This window comes from Grammomys surdaster, unplaced genomic scaffold (genome assembly GCF_004785775.1).
Source record: "Grammomys surdaster isolate TR1022 unplaced genomic scaffold, NIH_TR_1.0 126660, whole genome shotgun sequence".
NCBI lineage: Eukaryota > Metazoa > Chordata > Mammalia > Rodentia > Muridae > Grammomys > Grammomys surdaster.
The window spans coordinates 16,581-39,467 of NW_021621449.1; the positions used below are offsets into that span (position 1 = coordinate 16,581).

General features: G+C 38.3%; 1 protein-coding gene across 1 annotated transcript in view; it reads right to left on the reverse strand.

Moving 5' to 3' along the window:
* The window catches only part of Erc1 (ELKS/RAB6-interacting/CAST family member 1), a gene marked incomplete at its 3' end in the record, with an annotated part of 132,147 nt that overhangs the window by 14,863 nt on the left and 94,397 nt on the right, over window positions 1-22,887 (reverse strand). Inside the window, exons 9-12 of the mRNA XM_028761122.1 lie at window positions 15,428-15,565; window positions 13,329-13,469; window positions 12,190-12,330; window positions 7,113-7,306 (exon numbers count right to left, since the gene is read on the reverse strand). Of these exons, the coding sequence (XP_028616955.1) occupies window positions 7,113-7,306; window positions 12,190-12,330; window positions 13,329-13,469; window positions 15,428-15,565 (614 nt within the window). The remainder of the gene's footprint in view (window positions 1-7,112; window positions 7,307-12,189; window positions 12,331-13,328; window positions 13,470-15,427; window positions 15,566-22,887) is intronic.

The window sequence follows — 22,887 nt, forward strand, 5'->3', positions numbered from 1 at the left end:
GGGGAGAGGAAGGGGAGGGGGAAAGAGGAAGGGGAAGGGGGAGGGAGAGGGAGAGAGGGAAGGGGAGAGGGAGGGGGAAGGGGGAGAGGGGAGAGGGAGGGGGGAGAGGGGAGAGAAAGGCCCAAACACAAATACTCAAATTATCTTCCAAAAAAAAAATGTACCGATGGGGACCCAGGCCACTAGCACAAAGCTCACACTGTACCTATGGCTCATGAACTGCCACTACTAATACTACTTATGGTGGCAGCTGTATCTAAAGAGCTCTATGCATAACAGAGTGAATGTAAGTCATGTGTCCTGTGTGCTCAGCAGCAAGAAAGACAATAAGGGTGTGTTATTTTTTTCTTAGTCTTGTGCAATTTTCTGACAAAGGGAGAATGCATAAAGATTTCTACAATGAACCTAGAACAGACAGACACAATAGGAACTTCTAATGTAATTAGGTCCACACTATGTTGATGCACCATCCTGGATAATATGGACTTGTAAATATGGGGGGAAAGTTGGATTCCTAGCTTCAAGTGCTCTAGCAAGCAAACAAGAACTACATTTCTAATTTTCACATGGCAGAGGCCCTAAACTGACTGGAGAGATGGAACTACAACAAGAGAAGGCAGTGACTGATGGAGGAAGGGGTGGGAGCTGGCAAGAATTGGAGAGACACTGAGTGACTTGAAACTCAGGCATGGAGCTTCAGGGATGTGGTCAGACTATTTAGCAACTGTTCTTCCTTACTAACCCCAACTTCTCTTGGCTTTGCATTCCTTCCTAGGGTGCAGTCAAGAGCTCTGGTTTCTAGTTCCATCAGTGTCCTAGAGTCACAAATATGAAGCCTGCATTGATGATTGGAGTCATCCCTGTGCTGTACTCAGTAGTGAGTAATAAATCTGGCTACTCTGCTGGGTGGACGCTGTGGTTAGGACTAATCTCAGTGTACAGCACAGTGATGTATGTGGTCCAGTGGGCGTGGTACCACATCTATGAAGATGTTAAATGCCGTGAAGATATCACCTACCCTTGTTTTATGGAGTGTTTTGAACAATTGTTTACCATTCCTATTTCAGAATGTGGTATTATTTCTACTTCATCTTTATAACCTTCTTCTTCCTCATGGAATTCTTCATGGCTCAGATTCGACATAAGTACTTCAAGGTCAAGGTGAAGCCCATGCAGGAAACAGAGAACACAGGGGAAATGGAGATGGGCTCCATGGAGACAACCAGGAAGCCAAGCCCCACCCAGCAGATATCCTTCCTGAACTTCCACCAGAAAAAGAAGCTGTTATATTTGTATCTCCTCCACTTCTTCCTGCAGGTCAGCATCCAGACTGTGTCTTTTTGCCTGCTCATATTCCAACACTTGCCCATGATAAGCCAAGACAACATTCATTGTACCACCAGTGGCTGCCTTGGCCCCTATCACTGCTTGAGTTGGGAAGCCTCTGAGAAGGAGCTGTCCATCTATATGCTGAGCACCTTTTCTATCATAATCATCCTCCTTAGTACAGGTTCCTTCGAATACAGCATCTAGCACAACTTGCTAATGGCCCGTTCAGCCATTTTCCAAGGTTTGAATTTCTTGACAATTATGACAAACAACATTTCTCTTTACCCCATACCCAGTAGTTTGAGTTCCTTGGAATTTTGTTTGGAGCAGGGCCTTCTCTTTTCCTCTTCTTTGGACTTTTGTTTGAAAAGCTCTAAGGCCAGGCTGGGATCATCTAACTCCAGAAACAAAACTACGCCCAACAGGCAACTCCAACAGGCAACTCCCAGCATTGGTGCACACCAACTCATTTCCTCCACACTGTTACCTATAAGGTGGCTTCATCACTTTTCCTTGAGACCTAGGATGGGTAGCTAGTGAAAACCACCTGCAGTAAGCAAGGGAAGCCAATTTTAAACTTAGGACTTTCAGCACTCTAATGTGTATGACCCTGAAGTCTTAAGACATCGGGCATTTGCTGGGATCAACTGAACTCGAGCTGTGTGGCTGAAAAATAGAGATGGTTTTTACTGTGAATTCTATTGAAGAGGATAGCACCATAAGCAAGTGGGGACACTGTGCTAGGATGTGGGAACACTGCTCTGAGGTCACAGTTATATATTCTTTCTCTCTAGTCAGAGACAAAAGATCTAGGAAGCAAAATCCTAATAAGTTAGTTGTCCATAACCTCAAAATGGCCTTCTGGGCAAACCACGCAGGTGTAGGGTGAATAGGACACTTGTTGGACAAGACATTTCAGCAACTTTCAAGTCATATTCCGTAACAGACAAGGTTGGATTGGCTTTCACAGCCTTAGGTGGGCAGAGCTGGAGAGCAGAGCCAGTGCTAGGACTTGGGGAGACCATGGAGTGGAAGGAGTAGGGAAAGAGTAGGACCAAGACAATGACCAGGAGAGATACTGGATGTGAGCTGGCATAAAAAGCCATAGACAAGTCTACTATTTATAGATCTATATGGAAACTAACATGCTAGAAGACACATTTTTAGTTACAGTATTCTGTTTCCAGAGGTATGCCGATTGGTTTTTTTTCCAAATGTGACACAAAATAGAATTGCCTGGGAAGAGGGAATCTAGATTGAAGAATTACTTCTACCAGCTTAGCCTATAGACATGTTTGTAGAGCATTTTCTTGATTAATGATTGACAGGAGAAAACTCAGCCAATGGTGGCCAGTGCCACCTCCAAGCAGGTGGTCTGGACTGTGTAAGAATGAAAACTGAGCCACCTGAGAGCAAGCCAGAAAGCAGTGTTCTTCCATGATTTAGCTCTACTTCAGTTTCTGCCTCCAGGTTCCTGCTTGACTTCCTGCCATGGCTTCCCTCAATGATGAACTATGAGGTGGAAGAGGAAGCCAAATAAACACTTTCCTCACCAAGCTGGTTTGGATGGGTGTTTTATCACAGCAACAGAAAGCAACGCTTCATAGCCACTGGATGGTGATTAACTCACCAAGGCCACAGCGAGTCAGTGCTTGCTATACAAACATGAGGACCTGAGTACTGATCAGTGAGCTTCAGATTCAATGAGATACTCTGTCACATAAAATAAAGTGAAGTGATTGAGGAAAACACCTGACATAGAACTCTGGCACACATGGGTGTAACTATGCATGACATATGTATACACACACACACACTCCTCTAGTCACTTTACTAGGGGATATTACCCAAGATAACCTGAGTGAACACAAATGAATTATTTAGGTCTTGGAACTAGGGCTGAGGTTACAGGAGCGACAAAGGAGCCCTACTTTGGCTTGTGCCTACACAAATGCCACCCGGATTATAAACCTCCATTCCTGGAACTAGATTTCAGACTTGCTTATCCAGCCTCTAAAATCATCCCAAACATGTAAAACAATGTCTTTTAAAAAAAAAAAAATCTTCCCTTCCTGTTCCTATGAACCCTTCCCCAACTAGATTTATTTCTCTTATTGAAAGTGAACTCATAAGTGATTAGTTTCAACTAGAAAAAAATATCTCTACTCATGATGGACGGATGAATGGGCTTGACTCACACTCTTTTTGGAACTGTAGTTGGTGAAAGAGTTTCACTACACTAAATCTAAAGAATACCATCAATACACTTTCTAACAAACACTGTAATTTTCTTAGGAACCAACTTGAAAAAGGAATTCTTCATCCACAAAGATTAATCCTGATAACTTTTTAATGGTAAAGAAGTAATATGAAAATCAAAGAATTGTCTTTTGTTTAAGTTTCATTAGTTTTTCTTTTTGTACTTAACCATTGTTGAATACTTTCTAGAAGTAAATGTTACATGCTGAAGTACAAGATGGAATCGAAGTTCTACCAGGGGCTACCAAAAGAGTCTCCCAGATTGAGTATGCAGCTTAAATAGTAGACTGATTTTTTTTTAATATACACAAAGCCCCAGGATCAGTTTCTAGCACTACATAAATCAGGAATGGCATATACAACTGTACTCCCAACACATAATCAAGGCAGAAGTATCAGACATCCATAGCTACACAGCAAGTTTATGACCAATTTGGACTGCATGAGATCGTGTCTCCAAATACAAGTGTTCCAGCAGAGTAACACCAACCTCGAAGATTCTTGAGCAAAAGAAAGAGAAAAAAGACTAAAGTGATAAAGCTAGCATATAGAACCTACCAGGAGATAGCACAGGCTGATTTTATTTAAAGCAGAGAGTACATTGAGGTATAACTCAAACGGATAGCTGTACTGCTGATCAAGTAAAGTCCCAAGCCAACTCCAACTGGCTTACTCCAGCAACAGGAGCAACAATTTATAAGAAGACCGAGCCTTACATACACACACTTTACCAAGTGTGGTCACCAACTCCCACAACGGTGCAGACACAGAAACCTGGGGATGGCAGTATTATCTGTGAGAGACTGGCTTTCTGAGAATTGTCATGATACAGAGAGAACATGTACAATACAACATTAAGATACATAAATCCTAGAAGAACAAGAGCAGGATAAAACAAAACAAAGAAAAACATATGGGAAACAGTAGAAGGGCAACACAAGAAGCAAACTTCAGTCAGAAACAACAGCCAGACACACACTCCAGCACTAAATCTGGGAACAAAAACTATGAAATAACCCCAGCTATGAGTGCATGGACCAACTCAAAAAAACAAGCCCTGCTCAGCTTATAAAAATGGGATTCAAAAATGAAAGGAAATGAAAATCTACCTTAGTTTTTCAGCAAACTGTGATACAGAACAAAGCCACTTCTGCTCAAGATACATGGTTAAATTTAAGCAGATGGACAAATCTCATTGAAATGAGAAGCCTTCAAATAAGTGTTCTGACTAGCCGGGCGGTGGTGGCGCACGCCTTTAATCCCAGCACTTGGGAGGCAGAGGCAGGCGGATTTCTGAGTTCGAGAGTTCAAGGCTAGCCTGGTCTACAGAGTGAGTTCCAGGACAGCCAGGGCTACACAGAGAAACCCTGTCTCGAAAAACCAAACCAAAAAATAAATAAATAGGGCTGGAGAGATGGTTCAGTGGTTAAGAGCACTGACTGCACTTCCAGAGGTCCTGAGTTCAAATCCCAGCAACCACATGGTGGCTCACAACCATCTGTAATGAGATCTGATGCCCTCTTCTGGTGTGTCTGAAGACAGCTACAGTGTATTCATAAATAATAAATAAATCTTTAAAATAAATAAATAAATAAATAAATAAATAAATTCCTGAAGAAGCAGATCATTTAAAACTACCCTGAGACCCATCCATCCCACTCCTAGGACTTCACAACCTCCTATAAAGATACTTATACACCCTTGCTCACTGCAGCTATATTCCCAATAGCGAGGAAATGAAATTAACCTAGATACCCATCAGCTGATTGATGGGCAAGGAAAATGTGGTAGATACATACAATAGAATATTACTCGGCTGTAAAGAAAAGGGAAATCATGAAATGCAGAGATATGAATGGGACTGGAAAACTACTGAGTACAGACAAACACATCACACATTCCCTCTAACATGGTGTTCCTAGTTTTCAATCTTTTGTATTTAACTTAGCCCTACTTCTTATTCTCCTTTGTAACATGTCCATCTTGCAAAAACAAAATAAAAAGATAAAAAATAAAAACAGTATTAAGCTAAAAAATGAATCATTTTTAAAGCTAGCTGCATACAACAGAAAGTAATTACTTCAAATGAAGGTATTTCAATTTTACAAATCAAACAAGAAAGGGATACTATCCAGAAATTTCTTTGTTGAAATAGTAGGATAACATTCTTCAAAATTATCACACGTTAATACAAATGAAGTACTAATGATGTCAGGCTCCTCAAAAAGTATGTAAGTAAGTACGTATACACAAACATGCTGTGGAAGGGGAGATGTGCAAAGATCAACATGAGCGAAAAGGCACACAATCTATATTCTTAGAATATTGATTAAAAGAATTTTATCAAAGCTGCTAGAGCTAAGGCTCGGTGGATAAAAGCAATAGCTCCTCTCCCAGAAGACCCAGGTTGGATTCCTGGACTCTACATGGTGGCTAACAATCATTTCTAACTCCTGCTCCAGTGGATCCAACCACCTCTTTTGACCTCCAATGGCACCAGTACACATAAATACATGAAGACCAAACACTGGTACACATAAAAATAAATAAATCATCAAGAACTATAGAATATGTAGTTAATATCAACCCAAAATGTATAGTCAGGAATGAGAAATCCTATATTTGCATTTTTGGTTCACTGAAGGAATCAAAGTCTACAGATGTGGAATAGAAGAAATAGTAACTCGAAAGGAAAATATCAAGCTTACTTCCAACTCCCAAAACTTAAACTTTAGTAAATAGTTTGAAGATGCTGTCGAAACTTTCTAGCTTTTAAGAAAATGAATTATTCCTAAAACATCACTTTTCAAAATCTATATGAATTAGTGACTTGCAGGTGTCTAGAAGAATATGGTGACTATGAAGTTCTCCTGGAAAAGGTGTTTCTGTGTCTTTGTGAGATGATGTTAAGTAGACCATAGAAAAGGTAATAAGACTATATGCTTAATCTTCAATATAAAAGATAGAAAATATTCCAAGAGAGCTATCTCTGGCAGGATCTGTTCAAATAAAACTCACTGTGACGAATTCAAATATAAAACCTGGTAAGACTCACCAATGAGTCTCTTACATTAGTGTCATAATCTCCCTTTTAATTTAAAGCTGATATGATTTGCTTTCCCATGCTCTAAATTATGCATTCTAAAAATTCACAGCCCAAAAGATTATGAGCTGAACAACTTTTTAAGCTTGAGAACCAATAACTCATTACACAAAGCAATAATAAAACCAAGAACCCCTTTGGACTCTCTGGAATATAGCTAAGAAAACACGGCCTTTCATGAATGAACATCTTCTCTTGTCAATGATGTTCAGGTAGTAGTTTATCCCTACTCCTTATCATCCTTTAGGGACTGTAGCAAAGACTTTACACTGACTTAGAAGAATAAATAGATAATATAGTAGAAAAAGCAAGGAATTACCTAGTTCAACTGTACATACTATTGGAAACATTGCCTCAAAAGTTGTCAAACATGCTTGAATTTTCCTGCTGCAGCAAGCACCACTTAGCCCCCTTTTCTTACCTTTCCAACTCAGCTATCTTCTTATCTTTGTCATTCTTCTCATTTTCCACCTCTTTCAAGATTTCTAAGAGACGGTCAACTTCTGTTTGGGCCTTGCTGGATTCATCTTTATACCTGGCAATCTCTCTCTCCAATTGCTGTATTCGGTCACTCATCTCTGGACTGGCTCTGGCTTCCAATGTTGCCTCATGTGCCTACCCAAAAACAAAGTTTTCAAAGTCAGTATATTGGAATTAAGTAACCCACACCCAGAGAACTATTTATATTTCAATCAAATAGTGTTATCAACTATTTAAATGGCTAATCTTCAGTTTGCTTACAGATCACATGGTAAAAATGTTAGTAATAAAGGGAGAGGAATTACTTTAGTTTACAAATGGATTAGTTTTAAAATGCTATTTTATCTTGGAATATTTATTATGAGGCAAAAAAAAATCATCATAACCCAACTGATGCTTTAGAATGACACTAATGAGGAAGACATTGGAAGGCTCTAAATCCTGATCCCATTCCTATAAATCCTCATCTCATTCCTGTTACATCAATGATGAGACTTAGTCCCTTAGGCCCTAACTGCATTTCCTTCTCCTTATGTAGCTTACCAAATGTATAAGTCATATGGTCTACAGTGTTCAGAATCATACAGATATAACTGACACTGGGAAAATGGAGCTAGGTAAAGATAACAGAACTCTTGGCTGGGCTCACACTTTTAATCCCAGCACTTGGAGGCGGAGACAGGTGAATCTCTGTGAGTTCAAGGTCAGTCTACTGTACACAGTGAGTTCCAGGACAACAAAAAGTTCAGAATTTTACAAGAAACCTGGGACTGACTATCAGAAGGTAAAAAGCAAGACCCACTCTAAGAACTAAGAAAAGATATTATTCAGGGTTCTGTTGTAAAAGGTAGTCAATAATGTCAATATATTTTAGAGCATACCAAAAATTCCTGAATTTAAAATTAATTTCCAAGTGATTACTTGTAATTTTCTTATTACTATAACAGAATACCTGAAAAAAAGAAACAAGGGAAGACAGATTGTTTTGGCTGGTGGTTAAAGGTAAAGTTTATCATGTGGAAAAACCAGCACTGGGGCTCCAGTCATGGCAGTGTGAGCTGAGAGGACTCAGCATGCCCTGGTACATGCTGGGGACGGATAGGAAGCAGAGAGCTCAGTTACAAGGATAACCTGCTAAACTTTAAGGGGGGTTAGTGATCTACTTCTGCCATCTAGACCTCACCTTAAAAGCTTCTGTACCTGCTAAAACAGTACCACTAACTGAGGACCAAGTTTCAAATGTCTCGAAGCAACCTGAATCTTCCTTCTCACAAACGTCTAAAGCCACATGTGTATGGTGAAGGTACTGGATGAGAACATAAAGACTAAAACATTCATTTTTCTTATTGAGTAAGCAAAAAAGTATATCTCTTTAAATATTTCAACAATATTAAAGAGGTATATAAATTCTTCAGAAAACAATTTAGAAAAAATATGAGGAAAATTTGTGTAAATTAAGTCATAGAAGTATTATTTACATTTCTGAGAGTGAATGCTTCATCAAGTCCATTCAAGGTTCCATTCCCAGTGGGGGAAAATTTACTCTCTTCAATGCTTACCATCTATCCTTTAATGTAATCAGAGACAACTATGCAAGTTTGGGGAGTAAACAGAGATTACTGTCTCCAGCCTACCAAAATTAGTTTGTTACACATCGTTTTGTTAATTTTGTAGTTAAAGAAGGAGGGAAGTTCCTTTGTTGATCATTCTCTCATGGACAGGAGAAAGCTACAGGGACTCTTTAATATAGTGTCTAACAACAAGGAAGAGGACAGGACCTATTTCACAGACTGTCCATTATATTTATATATCAAGAGGAAGAAAAAGAGAAACTGAGGACGCAAACAAAAGTAGCAATGAATAAAAGCATCCCCACTACACGCACACAAATACACACACACACACACACACAAACACACACACACACACACACACACACACACACACACACGGATAAATGTCACTATGACTTTATTGAGGTTATATTATCTTTGTGAAATTCCTCTTTACTCTCAGCCTGTTCTCTCTTCCCTTTTGTTCCCTTCATCTATAGACTGGAATGCTAATGAACAGGAAATAGGAAACAAAGAGGTTTGGGGGGAGGGATCACAAAAGACAAACAAATAACAACAACAGCTTCTAATCAATGCCACTGAGGTAAATTTGATTAACTATGGCTATTATTTGTACTATAAATATGAAAATATAAATACCAGTGTCCTGGGGTCCATACATGATATAGTATCCTAACTTTGATAGTTAAGTGTCAATCCAATGGAGAGCTCCTCTGCACCCTAGACCATGTGACTTACTCAACTTTGCTGGCTATGTGTCTATTTTCCCTAACAAAGACTATTAGTTCTCTGAAGACAATGGGCAGTTCTATATTGTCCATCACTACATCCTCCTTGCCCAGTCTTTAACTGACATAGGACAGAAACTCACTCACTTAACAAATGAGTCTGTAGAATGCACCGAAGATAATTTCTATTTAAAACAGAGAAGTTGCATATAAGATGACACTCAAGGTAATTTCTATTTGATTTAAAACAGACAAGAAGCATGTAAGATGACTCAATAGTTAGTTAAAAGCTCTTGTTGTTCTTCCAAAGGTCCATAATTCAGTTTCCAGTACTCATGTCAGTTGGGTCAACTGCCTATAACGAGAGCTCCAGGGAATCCAATATGTACCTTCTGAACTCTGTAAGCACCCACATCCACATGCACATTAATAATAATAAAGCTTGTCTAAAAGTCTTTAATCATATATATGTGTGTCTGTTTGTGCATGTGAATGTAGGTGCCCATGGAGGCCAGAGGCATTGGATCCCCTGCAACTGGAATTACAAACAGCTGGATGCTGCTTGAGGTGGGTGTTGGAAATCAAACCTGTCCTCTGAAAGAGCAATACATGCTGCTGAGCCATTCCTCCAGCCCTAATAATAAATCTTCAAAAGATACCTTTAAGGTAAAATAAAAATAATATAGTCCATAGGAATGAATAGGAGAAAAAGAAGAATGACTGGGGAAGAGGAGAGGAATGACCAGTAACTAAACAGAAGTGCAAGGTTAAATATAACTCAGGAGCCAACAATCCACAAGAAATAGACATTAAGAATAAGATCAGTCTTCTGGGCAGTGGTGGTACATCCTAGCGCTCAAGAGGCAGAAGCAGATGGATCTCTGTGAGTTTGAGGCCAGCCTGGTCCACAGAGTGAGTTCTAGGACAGCTAAGGCTTCACAGAGAAACCCCTGTATAGAAAATCACCCAAAAAGAAGAAAGAAGAGGAGGAGGAAGGGAGAAGAGGAGGAAGAAGAAGAGAAGAAGGGAGAGGAGAAGAGGAAGAGGAGGAGGAAAAGAAGGAAACAGCAGCTACAGGAAGGAACCATTAGCTGTCTCTTAATATCATGGCAAATTCTGTATCAGACTTTTATATCTAAACTCTGCTGAGTTCATTTATACTTTAAAATGGAATTACAAGAATATTAAATCACATTAAAGACCTTTGCAACTTTTACACACACACATAAACTCAAAAAGAGAGATTTACCAAGTCGAAGTTAGAAACATTGATTTAAAACAATTTTAAAACTGACCATGGTAGCATACATTCCAGCACTTGAAAGATGGAGGTAGATGGAACTTTGTGAGTTCCAATCCAGCCTGGTCTACACAGCAAGCTGCAGGACAGCTAGTGTTATATAGTGAGAATATGTCTTAAGATAAGTGAATTAATTAGATAACTTTGCAAATAAAGTAGAATATTTAATTCAAGATGTAAACCTCAGACATGGAGCACACACTTGTAAACACTCAGAAGACAGAGGCAAAGGTACAAAAACAAGCCAGGTAAAAGATGAAAACAAGAGAGAAGGAGGCAGTAATCAAGTACAAGATGTATTACAGAACTGTTAAAATAGCACAGACTTCAAAAATGATTGTAGTAACAAGCCAGGATGTTAATGCACTATCAAAATTCTAGGCTAGATTGGGGTGCTTGAAAGCTACAGCATAGTAAGAACAAAGGAAAAGAGAAATGTGCCCTTCCCTGGCCTTGAGCAGGCCTGAGAGACCTTGTTTATCACAACAGACCAAGTGATAAGGACCTAGGTGGAGCTACCCAACATTTGGCTGCCAAGGAACTTGAAAGAAGAACTGCCCCTGGGCTTGCCTTGAGACATCTCCTGCTGTGACCCACAACTGAGAACGGATTATCCCACCCATCTTAAACTAGGAAGGGTCAGGGCGGGGGTTTTTCCCTTTAAATTGAGAGCTGACCATTAAAACATCGAGCCTTGATCAGAGAACTTTGTCTTGGCTTCATCTTTTCTCGACCTCTGTCCTCCTTTTCGTTCCCAGCCCTCTTTTCAGGTGAACCCGTTCGACTCGTGGCCGCGGGCGGCTACAGAGAAACAGCCCTGGATAAGCAAAGAGCAGTCTGCAGGAACCTTCTAGAAGCCACTTCCCAGAGATGAAAGTCTTTCTCTTCCATGTGCTGAAGGCTTGATTTACCAGTGTTCATTACTGGGGTGACTGAGAAACGAGTCAGTACATCAGGAGGTTCTGGGTAAACCTGTGAGTTAATCCCCAAACCACAATGTGATGGCACTGCTGAGAAGTCAGACTAAGAGGTAGGATCTCAGTAGAGGAAGTAGATCACTGGGGACATGATCTGAAATAAACACTTTGTCCTCACTCCTATCTGCCTTCCTGGTGGCAAGGATGCTCTGCCTCACTAAACTAAACACATTGGAATCATCTAACCATAAACTGTAATCTCTCAAACTATAATTCTAAATAAATCTTTTCCTACTTTAGTACTGTTTATCTTGGGTATTTCATCACAACCATAAGCCCAAACCTATCTTGAAACAATAAAAAATAACTATAAATTCTGTATTGTCACTGTAAATCCTTAACTTTAAAAAAAGAATAAGAAAAAGAAAAAAAAGGCGCTCAGAGCTATCTACAGTGTTCTTATGAAAAGAAGAGTAATATTGGGAACTTTTTCTTCAACCTTTTTCAATTGTGACTCCATTTTTAGGCACTCTTCCTTTTTCTGCTCGAGAGCAATTTCTAGGGTCTTGAGCCGTGAGTCCTTTTTTAGTCCTGAGGAAGCCAGGGAAGAAGCATGCTCTTTGAGATCCAAGAGAGAAGTCTAAAAGAAGCAAGACATATTTAGAATAAATACTGCGAAATAAAATGTGGATTTAACTTTTTTTTAACTTATATTCATAGTATTTGGAAGTCTCCATTTCAAGAGTATCCATGAACTATAAAATTTTCAGACATTAATTAAAATCAGGTTGTTCCTCAGTACTAACTGAACAATACCATACAGGGTTCTAAAAATGACTAGGAATGAAACTCGGGAAAGAGTTAGCCTGGCATGCATCAAGTCCTAGGTTCAATCTCCAGGAACACATAAACCAGGCCCAGAACACACCCATAACTGCAGAACTCAGGAGGTAGAGGCAGGAGGATCAGAAGTTGAAGGCTAGCCTGAATTACAGGAGGCCTCATCTCAAAAACAGAACAAGAAGTCTAACCCTCTGTACTTATTCTCACAAGATAAAAGGACACAGAGCTTTAGAAATATAAGTAGTCAAACTTAGAAACTACACAGATTTGAACATGTTTCCCCTCTCTTAGCAGGAAATTCTTGTAGAAACTTACTTATAAACTTACTTATAAACTTTCCTACAGTTATTAGACAGACCTACTGAATTAGTTATTACATAACATTCAGCTTTGTAGCTACTTAAGTGATATTAACAGGATTATTCAAAAACAAGAACAAAACTCATGAAGTGAACCAAGTTATAGGCTATTATGTTTCTAATAGTGGTTCTGGTTAGATTTGCTTCTCTTGTGCCACCTTTCTTACTATTAGCAGTGTTTCTCCAAATGTAACTGGGCTTTAGCCAGCCTCGGATCTGCATAAGCATAAGGAGTCCATAAGAAACCAACTCTTAGCACACAGAACAAGGTAGTAAAGGAGTAGGAAATAAATGAGCCAGTCTTCTGTGGCCCTCACAGCTTCCTGAGCATGTGAAACGCCTGCCACAGGATACTAAGAAAATCTTTCTTGCTTGTCTGCACTGTGCAGACGGCAACAGATAAACACAATGCAACGACTAATTGGGTAATCCTAACCTCCTTCTCTGAGAGGTCTCCTTGCAATAGGCTGACTTTTTCTTTCAAGTCTTTAAGATCTTTTTTGTAGGTATCAATCTCCTCTTGCTTCTCTCGCTCATCTCTGTCCCGCTGCTCCTTTAAGCGTTCAATTGTCCGCTCCTAAAAAGAAAGTACAGCAAGACATGAGGATACTTCCATTTGTATTTATATTGTATAACATACTCTGCTTCTTTTGACAAACTCAACACTTCTATCATCTATTAAAAAGACAATGGTAAGCACTTCGAGAATTGAGTTTTCAAAGAACTCATTTTTCCTATTACAACCAGTAATTTCCAACTCTGTTTATTTTTAAATACCAAGAGTCGGTTTCTAATCATTTTAAATATCATTAGATACCACTAACACATTCTCTTGAAATATTCCCATTAAAATTCAATTTCCAAGTAACTAGAAATTTATTTGTATGTCCGTAGGACAATAAGTAACACATATTTCTTCACTATAATAATAATACTGACACAGACTACCTACAAAACAATAGGCATTACTCGTAACTCATATATCAAAAGCAGGAGGAGCTGTGATACACTGATCTTACATAAGAGGACAGAGAAGTGACAGAAAAATTAAAACTTCTGCTTGGGTGCTCAGGAAGTGTGAAGGCTAAAGCAATTTAAGTATATTTCTGGGTAATGTTTCTAAACATACTCAGGGAACATACATTCATTCTAGCAAGCATTCTAAGTCCAAAAGACCTAACAAATGTTGCTTTATGCCTCTAAAAAGAATCCAATTAAATATCTCAAAGGAAGTACAGCATCATGAGATAACCTTTTAATCCCAACACTTGGGACTTGGAGATAGGAGGATCAAGAGTTAAAGACTGCCCCGAGTGTAATGGCTAGTCTTAGTTGCCAACTTGACTATATCTGGAATTAACTAAAACCCAAATGGCTGGGCACATCTAGCTCTCTTTTCCTACTTGTTCTCATTCTCACTAGCCAGTCCATTTCTTCTTCAGGAATCTGGCATATACTGAAGACCAGGTGAAACATCCAGCATTATGGACCGACAACTACAGGATTCTTGGACCTTCCATTGGTAGACCCTCATTGTTGAACTAGCTGGACCACAGCCTGTAAGCCATTCTAATAAAACCTCATTATATAGATGGATGATAGATAGATAGATAGATAGATAGATAGATAGATAGATAGATAGAGACAGGCAGACAGACAGACAGACAGACAAGATGAATGATAGATTTATTCTATCATTTGTTCCTCTACAGAACCCTGACTGAGCTACACAGCAAGCCTGAGGCTAGCCTAAGCCACATGAGACCTCATCACAAAACAATACCCCCTCCAAAAAGAGCAATAAGAACAAACAAAAACACCATAAAGAGATTCTCTAAAATATGTTCTCACCACTTTTTCATCCAACCGTTCCTTAAAAAGTCAAGTATGCTCATAAAGGTAAAGCAAAGTAACATAAGTCAAGGGGCTAGAGAGATGGCTCAGTGGTTAAGAGCTTGCTGCTCTTCCAGAGGACTCAGGTTCAATTCCCAGTTCCCACCCGGCAGCTCACAACCGTCTATAACTCCAATCCAGGAGATCCCTCTCTGGCCTTTGGGGACATAAAGCACACATGTGATGCTCAGACACAGTAACAAGCAAAAATTAAAAATTATTTTAGGAGTAAGCCAAGACTAGAAAATTAGTAAGGTTGTAATATTCAGAAATAAAATCTATGAATATGTCATGTGGTGGGAAGGTAACAGAGGAGAGCTAGTCTGGGATAACATCCTGATGATCAATATCAAATATCCTGCACATCTAGCTAATCAAATAATGAATTTTCATTTCCTTTAGAAAGCATAAAAGCGGGGAACACATGCTGGTTCTTTAGGAAATGTGGCTATGGTCTTTTAGTGTACAACCAATCTTGCCTAGAAGTGCTAACATCTAAGAGTAATTAGACTGTCTTTTCACTGTATACACATCAGCAGCAAAGAAGCTTCTATGAAAGGATTTCCTCTGTGTTTATAGTCAATTTTAGGATAATGAGAAAGGAGAACACAAAGTCTGGGAAGAGTCAGGCCAGTCACTTACTTTATCTGCAAGAGCCTCCTCCAGAGTTGTCAGCGCTGTGTCCGTGTTAGTGGTATCCGCCTGGAGAGATTTGACTCGTTCTTTCAAGCTGCTCATCTGCTTCTCTTTATCTCTTAGTTGTTCCTGAAGATTTTCTATCTAAATATACATATATATTTAAGAAAAAACATTAAAAAGGGTAGAAATAGGCATAATAAAAATTATTTAAGACAAAAAAATTATGATGTGTGTGTATATGTGTTCTCTGTAGAAATAATTCAAACTTCAGGCTGTGGTTGAGCACACCTTTAATCCCAGCACTTGGGAGGCAGAAGCAGGCCGATTTTCTGAGTTCGAGGCCAGCCTGGTCTACAGAGTGAGTTCCAGGACAGCAGGACTACACAGAGAAACCCTGTCTCGAAAAACCAAAAAAAAAAAAAAGAAGAAGAAGAAGTAATTTAGACTTAATTGTTTTAAAATTATATGCTAAACCCTTACTGCAGCCAGAATTTTGTACCACCACAGAGAAAAGACAAGCATCTTGTGAACATATATACAGATAGGTAAGTTTTGAGGCACAAAGTTCCAATGTGAAGTCAAAATGCTGAGAGGGACTGCAATGGATCCATATGAAACACAATTACTTCTAAGATGCCACTGTGTACAACAAACTGAAGGACAAAGAACACAGCAACCACACAGAAAACCAAGCCACTTGTATAAAGGAAAAACTGTCCTTCTATGTTAAATGCTTAGATTTTTAAAACATCCTTTATCTAAACACAAGTATTTTCAATGAAACTTCTTGCTGTGTTCATTCATTTCTTCTCACATATTTAAATGCATTCATTTACTGAAAAGAATTACTTATTTCTCCTACCCAAGTACTAACCAGACCTGGCCCTTGGCTTACAAAGTCAGACAAGACTGGACACATTCAGAGTCCTATGTCAGTAGATAACTACTAATTTCCCTATAACATGCCAGGTACTGGGAATACTAAGAAAAATGAAGAAGCCTACTTTTTCTACATGACATGAGAAGAAAGAAAGAATGCCCCATTATGAAGCTGAAACTAAGCAAAAGATGGACTTACTGACCTACTGAGGAATAGACTTTGAATTTCAGAGAGATTGAAATGCATAGAGGTTTCAATACTAGAAATAGGCTGTCAACTTTAAATAATTTTCATGGCTGTGGAAATGAAATTTAAAGCAACTTCCATACAGAGCTGGTAAATAATTCTGGGATTCTATTTGCTTAGGTAAGAGATTATATGAACTAAAGATTATAAGACAAACCAAGAATGGTAGGGCACACCTACAATCTCAGCACTTTGGGAGAAAGAGAAAGAGAAGCAAGATTTCTTTGGCCAAGCTGGATGGCTAGATGGATAGATGACTAACACAGATGAAAATAAAGCAGATATTATAAAATGTAACAAAGTATATTTATGATCATGTGTGCTTGAGGTCTAAATGCTTCCTGGACTTACTTGTCCCATTTTCCCCAAGATTTTGGGGAATTTTTGCCATTATTTTTATTGAAGAAGATTTCTATGCCTCCAGCTCTTCTCCCTCAAGTATATCAATGAGCTAGAATTTGGTCTCTACATGATTTCTTATTTCTCTTTTATTAGTTAAATTATTACAAATTATTGACTATAAATTATTACAGTTGAATTATTGAAGGTATAACACTAAGAAGAACTATTACTCTAAAAGACAGATACACCAAGTAAGATTTAAGCAAATATATTAAATCAATGAAAGTCTTCATAGAAAGTACTCTACATGCTAGGAGGACACGGGATGATATATTTCAGTCCTCAAAGAAAATAACTACCAACCAAGATTACTGCACTTGGATGAGGCTTAAGGGAACCCTACACTCACAAGAGAAGTGAGTAAACACCATCACTGAGAACCCAGGCAGTGATGGCATGGATCTCTGAGTCCGAGGTCAGCCTGGTCTCCAGAGCTAGTTCCAGGACAGTCGAGGCTGGAAAAAGCAAAACAAAACTGAGCATGAACTCCTACTAGAAAAATAGATAGGTCAATGAGAAATAATAAAGAAATATTATCAACACAGTAAATCATCACATTTATAAGACATAAAAAAAAATGAGTAAAATATGTTCAAAGCTATAAGAAAACTGGAATGAGATATAATAATTTTATATGCACCAAGTATTGAAAGAGCAACAAATTATATTTAAAACAAATAAACAAAACAACCTACTGACAAAAAAAATTTAGGCCCAATATTTTTTAAGATTTATTTATTCATTTAATTTATGAGTACACTTTTGATGTCTTCAGACACACCAGAAGAGAGCATCAGATCCCATTACAGATGGTTATGAGCCACCATGTGGTTGCTGGGAATTGAACTCAGAACCTCTGGAAGAGCAGTCAGTGCTCTTAACCGCTAAGGATTTAGGCGCAGTATAATAATAGTAACATAGCATAAATAAATTTGTAGAACTAGAAAAAAGTACTAAACTTCATATAAGAGCACACAAAAATAATCTTTAAGTAGCCAAGATACTGAGGCCACTGTAACAAAAGAAACATGGTGCTGGCATTTTAGAGGGGAGGCAGACATGAACCAGATAAACACAAGTAGGACTAATCAAGGTATTTTTTTAACTGAGTCTCAATTTCAATGAAAGGTGTTAAAAAACTGGATATCCACATATAGGAGACTAACACTAGACCCTTATCTTAGTCTACAAAACAAACAAAAAAAATGTTGAAAATTTTGGTTTCTTAAAAAAAACAAACAAAAAAACCACAAACAAACAGAAATGTAAGAGTATGTTTTCATTTTAATCCTAGTTAGAGGATATGGGGCTGCTTCAGACTGTCCACAGCAGCTGACCATGATTTGCCTGGTGCTCTAGCAGGAGCATGATCTTGCCAGCTGCAAGTTTAGAAATCTGGGGATTTTTCAGAGGGTCTATAATGCTAGGGCCCCTAGAGGTCAGCTGTTGGGTTGTTGGTTTGTTGCTGTTGGTCATTGTTTGTTAAATAGTCATGCACAAAGAAGAAACAACAACAGGACATTAGATATCCTGTCAGCAGAAGAACAAACTTCCCCCAAGGAACTCGAGATCCCTAAAAGCAAGAAGTTGTCTAACGATAACGTCACTTTCTTTCCTTTTTTTCTCCTATCTCCTGTTGGGGTTGCAATGGTGGGGAAAATGTGGGGAAGAGTAGAAGGAAAAAAGAACTCACAGGATAGCCAAACACCAGCTACAAGGACAAGACACTTTAAGATGTAAAATTCAATTTGAAGCTAGAGGAAGGCCAAGGGAACACTTCAGACACACTTCTGACACAGGCAGATTTCCTAGATAAGACTTTAGCTACTTAAAAAACTCAAGAGTTAAAGAAAACATCTCAAGGATGAGAAAATCTGAAGAGACATGAAAGAAGAGAAATATAAATAGTCAATATTGTTTAAAAAAATCATTTAGTTATCAAGGAAATAAATACTTACTACAGTTAGAATGGTTCTTATTTTTTAAAAAATTAGTAGGAAGTGAAGCCCTTATACACTGTTAGGAGCATAGGCTAATAATCCGAGTGTACAATACAATATGGAAGCTCCTCCAAACATTAAAGATAGAACTACCATATCATTTTCCCATCTCTGAGTATGTAATCATAAGATGAAATCAGCATACAAAAGAGATACTTGCAAGTTTGCTGTAAAATTCACAATAGCCAAGTGTGGAATCAGCCTAAGTGCTAGACAACAGGTGAAATGTGGTATGTAAACAACAGTTATTACTCACCCATGAAGAGCAAGGTCCTGTGACTTCCAGGAAAATGGATGGATGTGGAAGTCAAGTGTGTTACAAGTCCTGTGTGTGTGTGCTAAGGACCTGAAGCCAGAAAATGTGCTATCATGAACCAGGAAGGGGTCAAGGGGAGCTAGGGAGCAGGTATAAAGGTGGGCAGACATTATCAGTACACTGGGAGTTTTTATGGTGTGGTATCATTAGAATAATCTCTTCTGTGGCTTTAGAGATACAAAGATGGTACTTTTTATTGATAAATATGCAGACTAAAGAAGTGACAAAGATGATAGCCTACCACTTTTGCATGGTTTTGCTTTCTACTCTTTATTTCTAGTTACCTGGGGTTAAATGAAGTATTAGGAAAAATATTAGATAAAATATTCTAGAGGAAAAGCAATTATTTAGCCAGGTATGGTGGCAGTATAGTTGGGATTTCAGGAAGCTGAGGCAGAAGGATCATGAGTTCAAAGCCAGCCTGTGTTATATTGAAGAAACTGTTTCCAAATACACACTCTAGGAAGAGTTGGTTAGAAACTTTCAGTTGCATACTGTTCTAAGTAGTATGAATAATTCTCATGCAGCCCAGTCTGGAACATGAATCATCCATCTGTCTAACATATCCACACTACAGACCGATCCAGACAAACTGCTATAGAAGGTAGACCACTTTATAATCCTGTGTTGATTTTTTTACATTTAATTTAATTATTATGTGGGTGCCTGGGTACACTCATGCCATGGTCTAACTATGGAGAACAGAAGACAGCTTGCTAGATTGAATTTTTTCCTTCTACCATATGGGTTCCAGAGATCCAACTCTGGTTGTCAGGTTCAGTGGCAAGCCTCCTTGGTCCCCATGGGCTTCTTATGTATACTCTACCTGTTACAGACAAAACTCAGTAAGTACCTATTGAAGCATGCATCCAATTTTGGCTTGAGAAAAATTTTGTGATACTCTATTGAACAGGTGTTTATTCTAAAGAGAAAGTCTAACACAGGTGAATTAAAATAAAAATATTTTTAAATTAGTTACTCTAAGAAAATATATTCCTTAAAACAACCTTTTTAATCATCACATTTATTGAGTTAGAAATAAAATATTATATTATTCAAGAATGTCTTCTCTCGGGCTGGAGAGATGGCTCAGCGGTTAAGAGCACTGACTGTTCTTCCAGAGGTCCCGAGTTCAAATCCCAGCAACCACATGGTGGCTCACAACCATCCGTAATGAGATTGGATGCCCTCTTCTGGTGTGTCTGAAGACAGCTACAGTGTATTCATCAATAAAATAAATAAATAAATATTTAAAAAAAAAAAAAAAAAAGAATGTCTTCTCTCTACCTGGTTTTTATTTTTATAACGAAAAAAAAAAAAACTGAGGAAAACTAAAGGAAAACCAGAGGATTTCAACACACAGACAATACACACGATTAAAAATAAAATTAAATCTTAAAAGAAAGTCAAATCGTAAAACTTATTATTATACCAGAGGAAAACTAAAACTAAACGCAATGCTCTATGAGGAACTCACCGAACAGCAATCATACACTGCCTTGGACTTACTTAGATCCTTTATTTTGGCTTTTATCAGCATTACACAGTTGTCGGGAGCTATCATGTTTCACTGAGTGACTTGTGAGTGGATAAAATCCACATACATAAGTCTAGTCAAGTGAAACTGAGCACTCCCCCTTGGAAGCCCTAATCCCTAACAAGGAAAGACTTCCTCTACCAAAGAAATCCCAAAGCACTTCCTGCAATCACTGGGACCACTTGAGCAACTGCTTTGACAATACCTTCACAAGATATTTCAAGCAGAATTAAATTTATTAAAATGAAGCCAATCAATCAGAAACGCCTTGATCTCCATTTTTTTGCAAATACTTTCCAGATTCAATTCCCAACACTCACATGGCAACTAGGAGCTGTCTATAACTCCAGTTCCAGGGAATCCAATGCCCTCTTCTGGCCTCCATAGTTAGATACCATGTATGCATGTTATGTGCAGACATAGAGGCAGTCAAAATATTTATACATATAAAATAATAGAAATATCTTTTTAAAACTTTAACAGTTTATCACACTAAAATTGCTACAAGATGAAGCCTTTAAGGCAGCAGCAACAGTGAGACTGCTCAGTGCCTATCATGTGTATGAAGCAAGGCTTTCAGTTTTCTTAATAGCTACACAGAAAAAAAATACAGATTTTTTAAATAATTAAATCAACAACCTAGGCTTAATCTCCAAAAGGAAAACTTCATTTTATTATTTATAACACTAGCAAAGTCAGTGAAAAAGCCAAAGCCAAAGGAGACTGGCTAAAGCAAACATAGCCCACCAGGGGAAAGGCGACCATCACAGCTCATGTTCTCAAAAGCTAAGATGCAGAAATGTGCTTTTTATTTACTACTGTATTAAAAAGAACATTTACTAGAGACATGACCAATATTTTCCCAATTTAAAAGCAAAGCTTAGGAGCTGGAAGTGGCTCTGAGGTTGAGAGCCCATTCTGCCCTTGCAAAGGACCTGAGATCAGCTACCAACATCCGTGGTAGGCAGCTCACAACCACAACACTCGAGCTCCAGGGGACCCTACGCTGTCTTCTAGACTCCACTAGCACCTGCATTTACACATTCAGATTTCAACACAGACAATACACATGATTAAAAATAAAATTAAATCTTAAAAGAAAGTCAAATCTTAAAACTTATTTTTATACCTTTGTTCTTTACTTTTGTCACATTTTCAAATACCTAGGATAGATATTCATAGTTTTATTGATAATAATAAAAGAAAAAGAAGTGCTATGTTATTCAAGACATCTTAGGTAAGAGTCTGCCATCATACGCACTCCATAACATAGAGTGGGAAGTGAGAGATGCTCACCAAGGGAGGTGCTTGTGCAAAGGCCTGGCTGGCAACCTAAATTTGACCTACAAATGCCACAAGGTGGCAAGAATGAACTCAATCCCTGGAACTGTCCTCCAAGCTCCAAAGTAGTGCCAAATTACACACAAATTACTAATTTCCTAGAAACCTCAAGGGATTTCTACAAGGCATCTAAACAGCCCTTTATTTAACCTATTCCCATCACAGGCTTATTCTTGAGACATTAATAAATTTATCTGTCAATTGAGGAGTTTTCTGTAATACCAAAGAAAAGATGAGAGACAGCAAATGAATTCAAAGAATCACAAATTTTGAGACTTATTTGATTAGAAAGTATAGGAAATGTTGATAAGATACTTTATTTGTTTAAAATAGAAATTTTAGTCCATCTACACAAAGCAAAATAAGCAAGCAATGAAAGTAAGCAGAAGGGATCCCTGGTACTTATGTGCAAACAAACTCCAGAAGACAATGGCATGCACCAAGCAAGCTGTACAAATTTAACAAGGTAGTTCAGATCTAAATAGTCACCTTTTTTCAAGTTCACTGATTTGTTTTAAAGATACTCTATCATAAAACTCCCTTAAGGAAAACGCTAGAAAGCAGGAGCCCAATACCAATCACACTGTGAACCCTGGCCATCTGTTATTGCCTGCTGTATTCTCTGAGCACAGGGTTATACTAATATATACAGATATGAATATTCCACAAGAACTGGAAGACCAGGAGTGTGCAATGCAGCCCAGGAGAGCCAGGACAGCTCAGTCCAGGGCTAACAGTCTG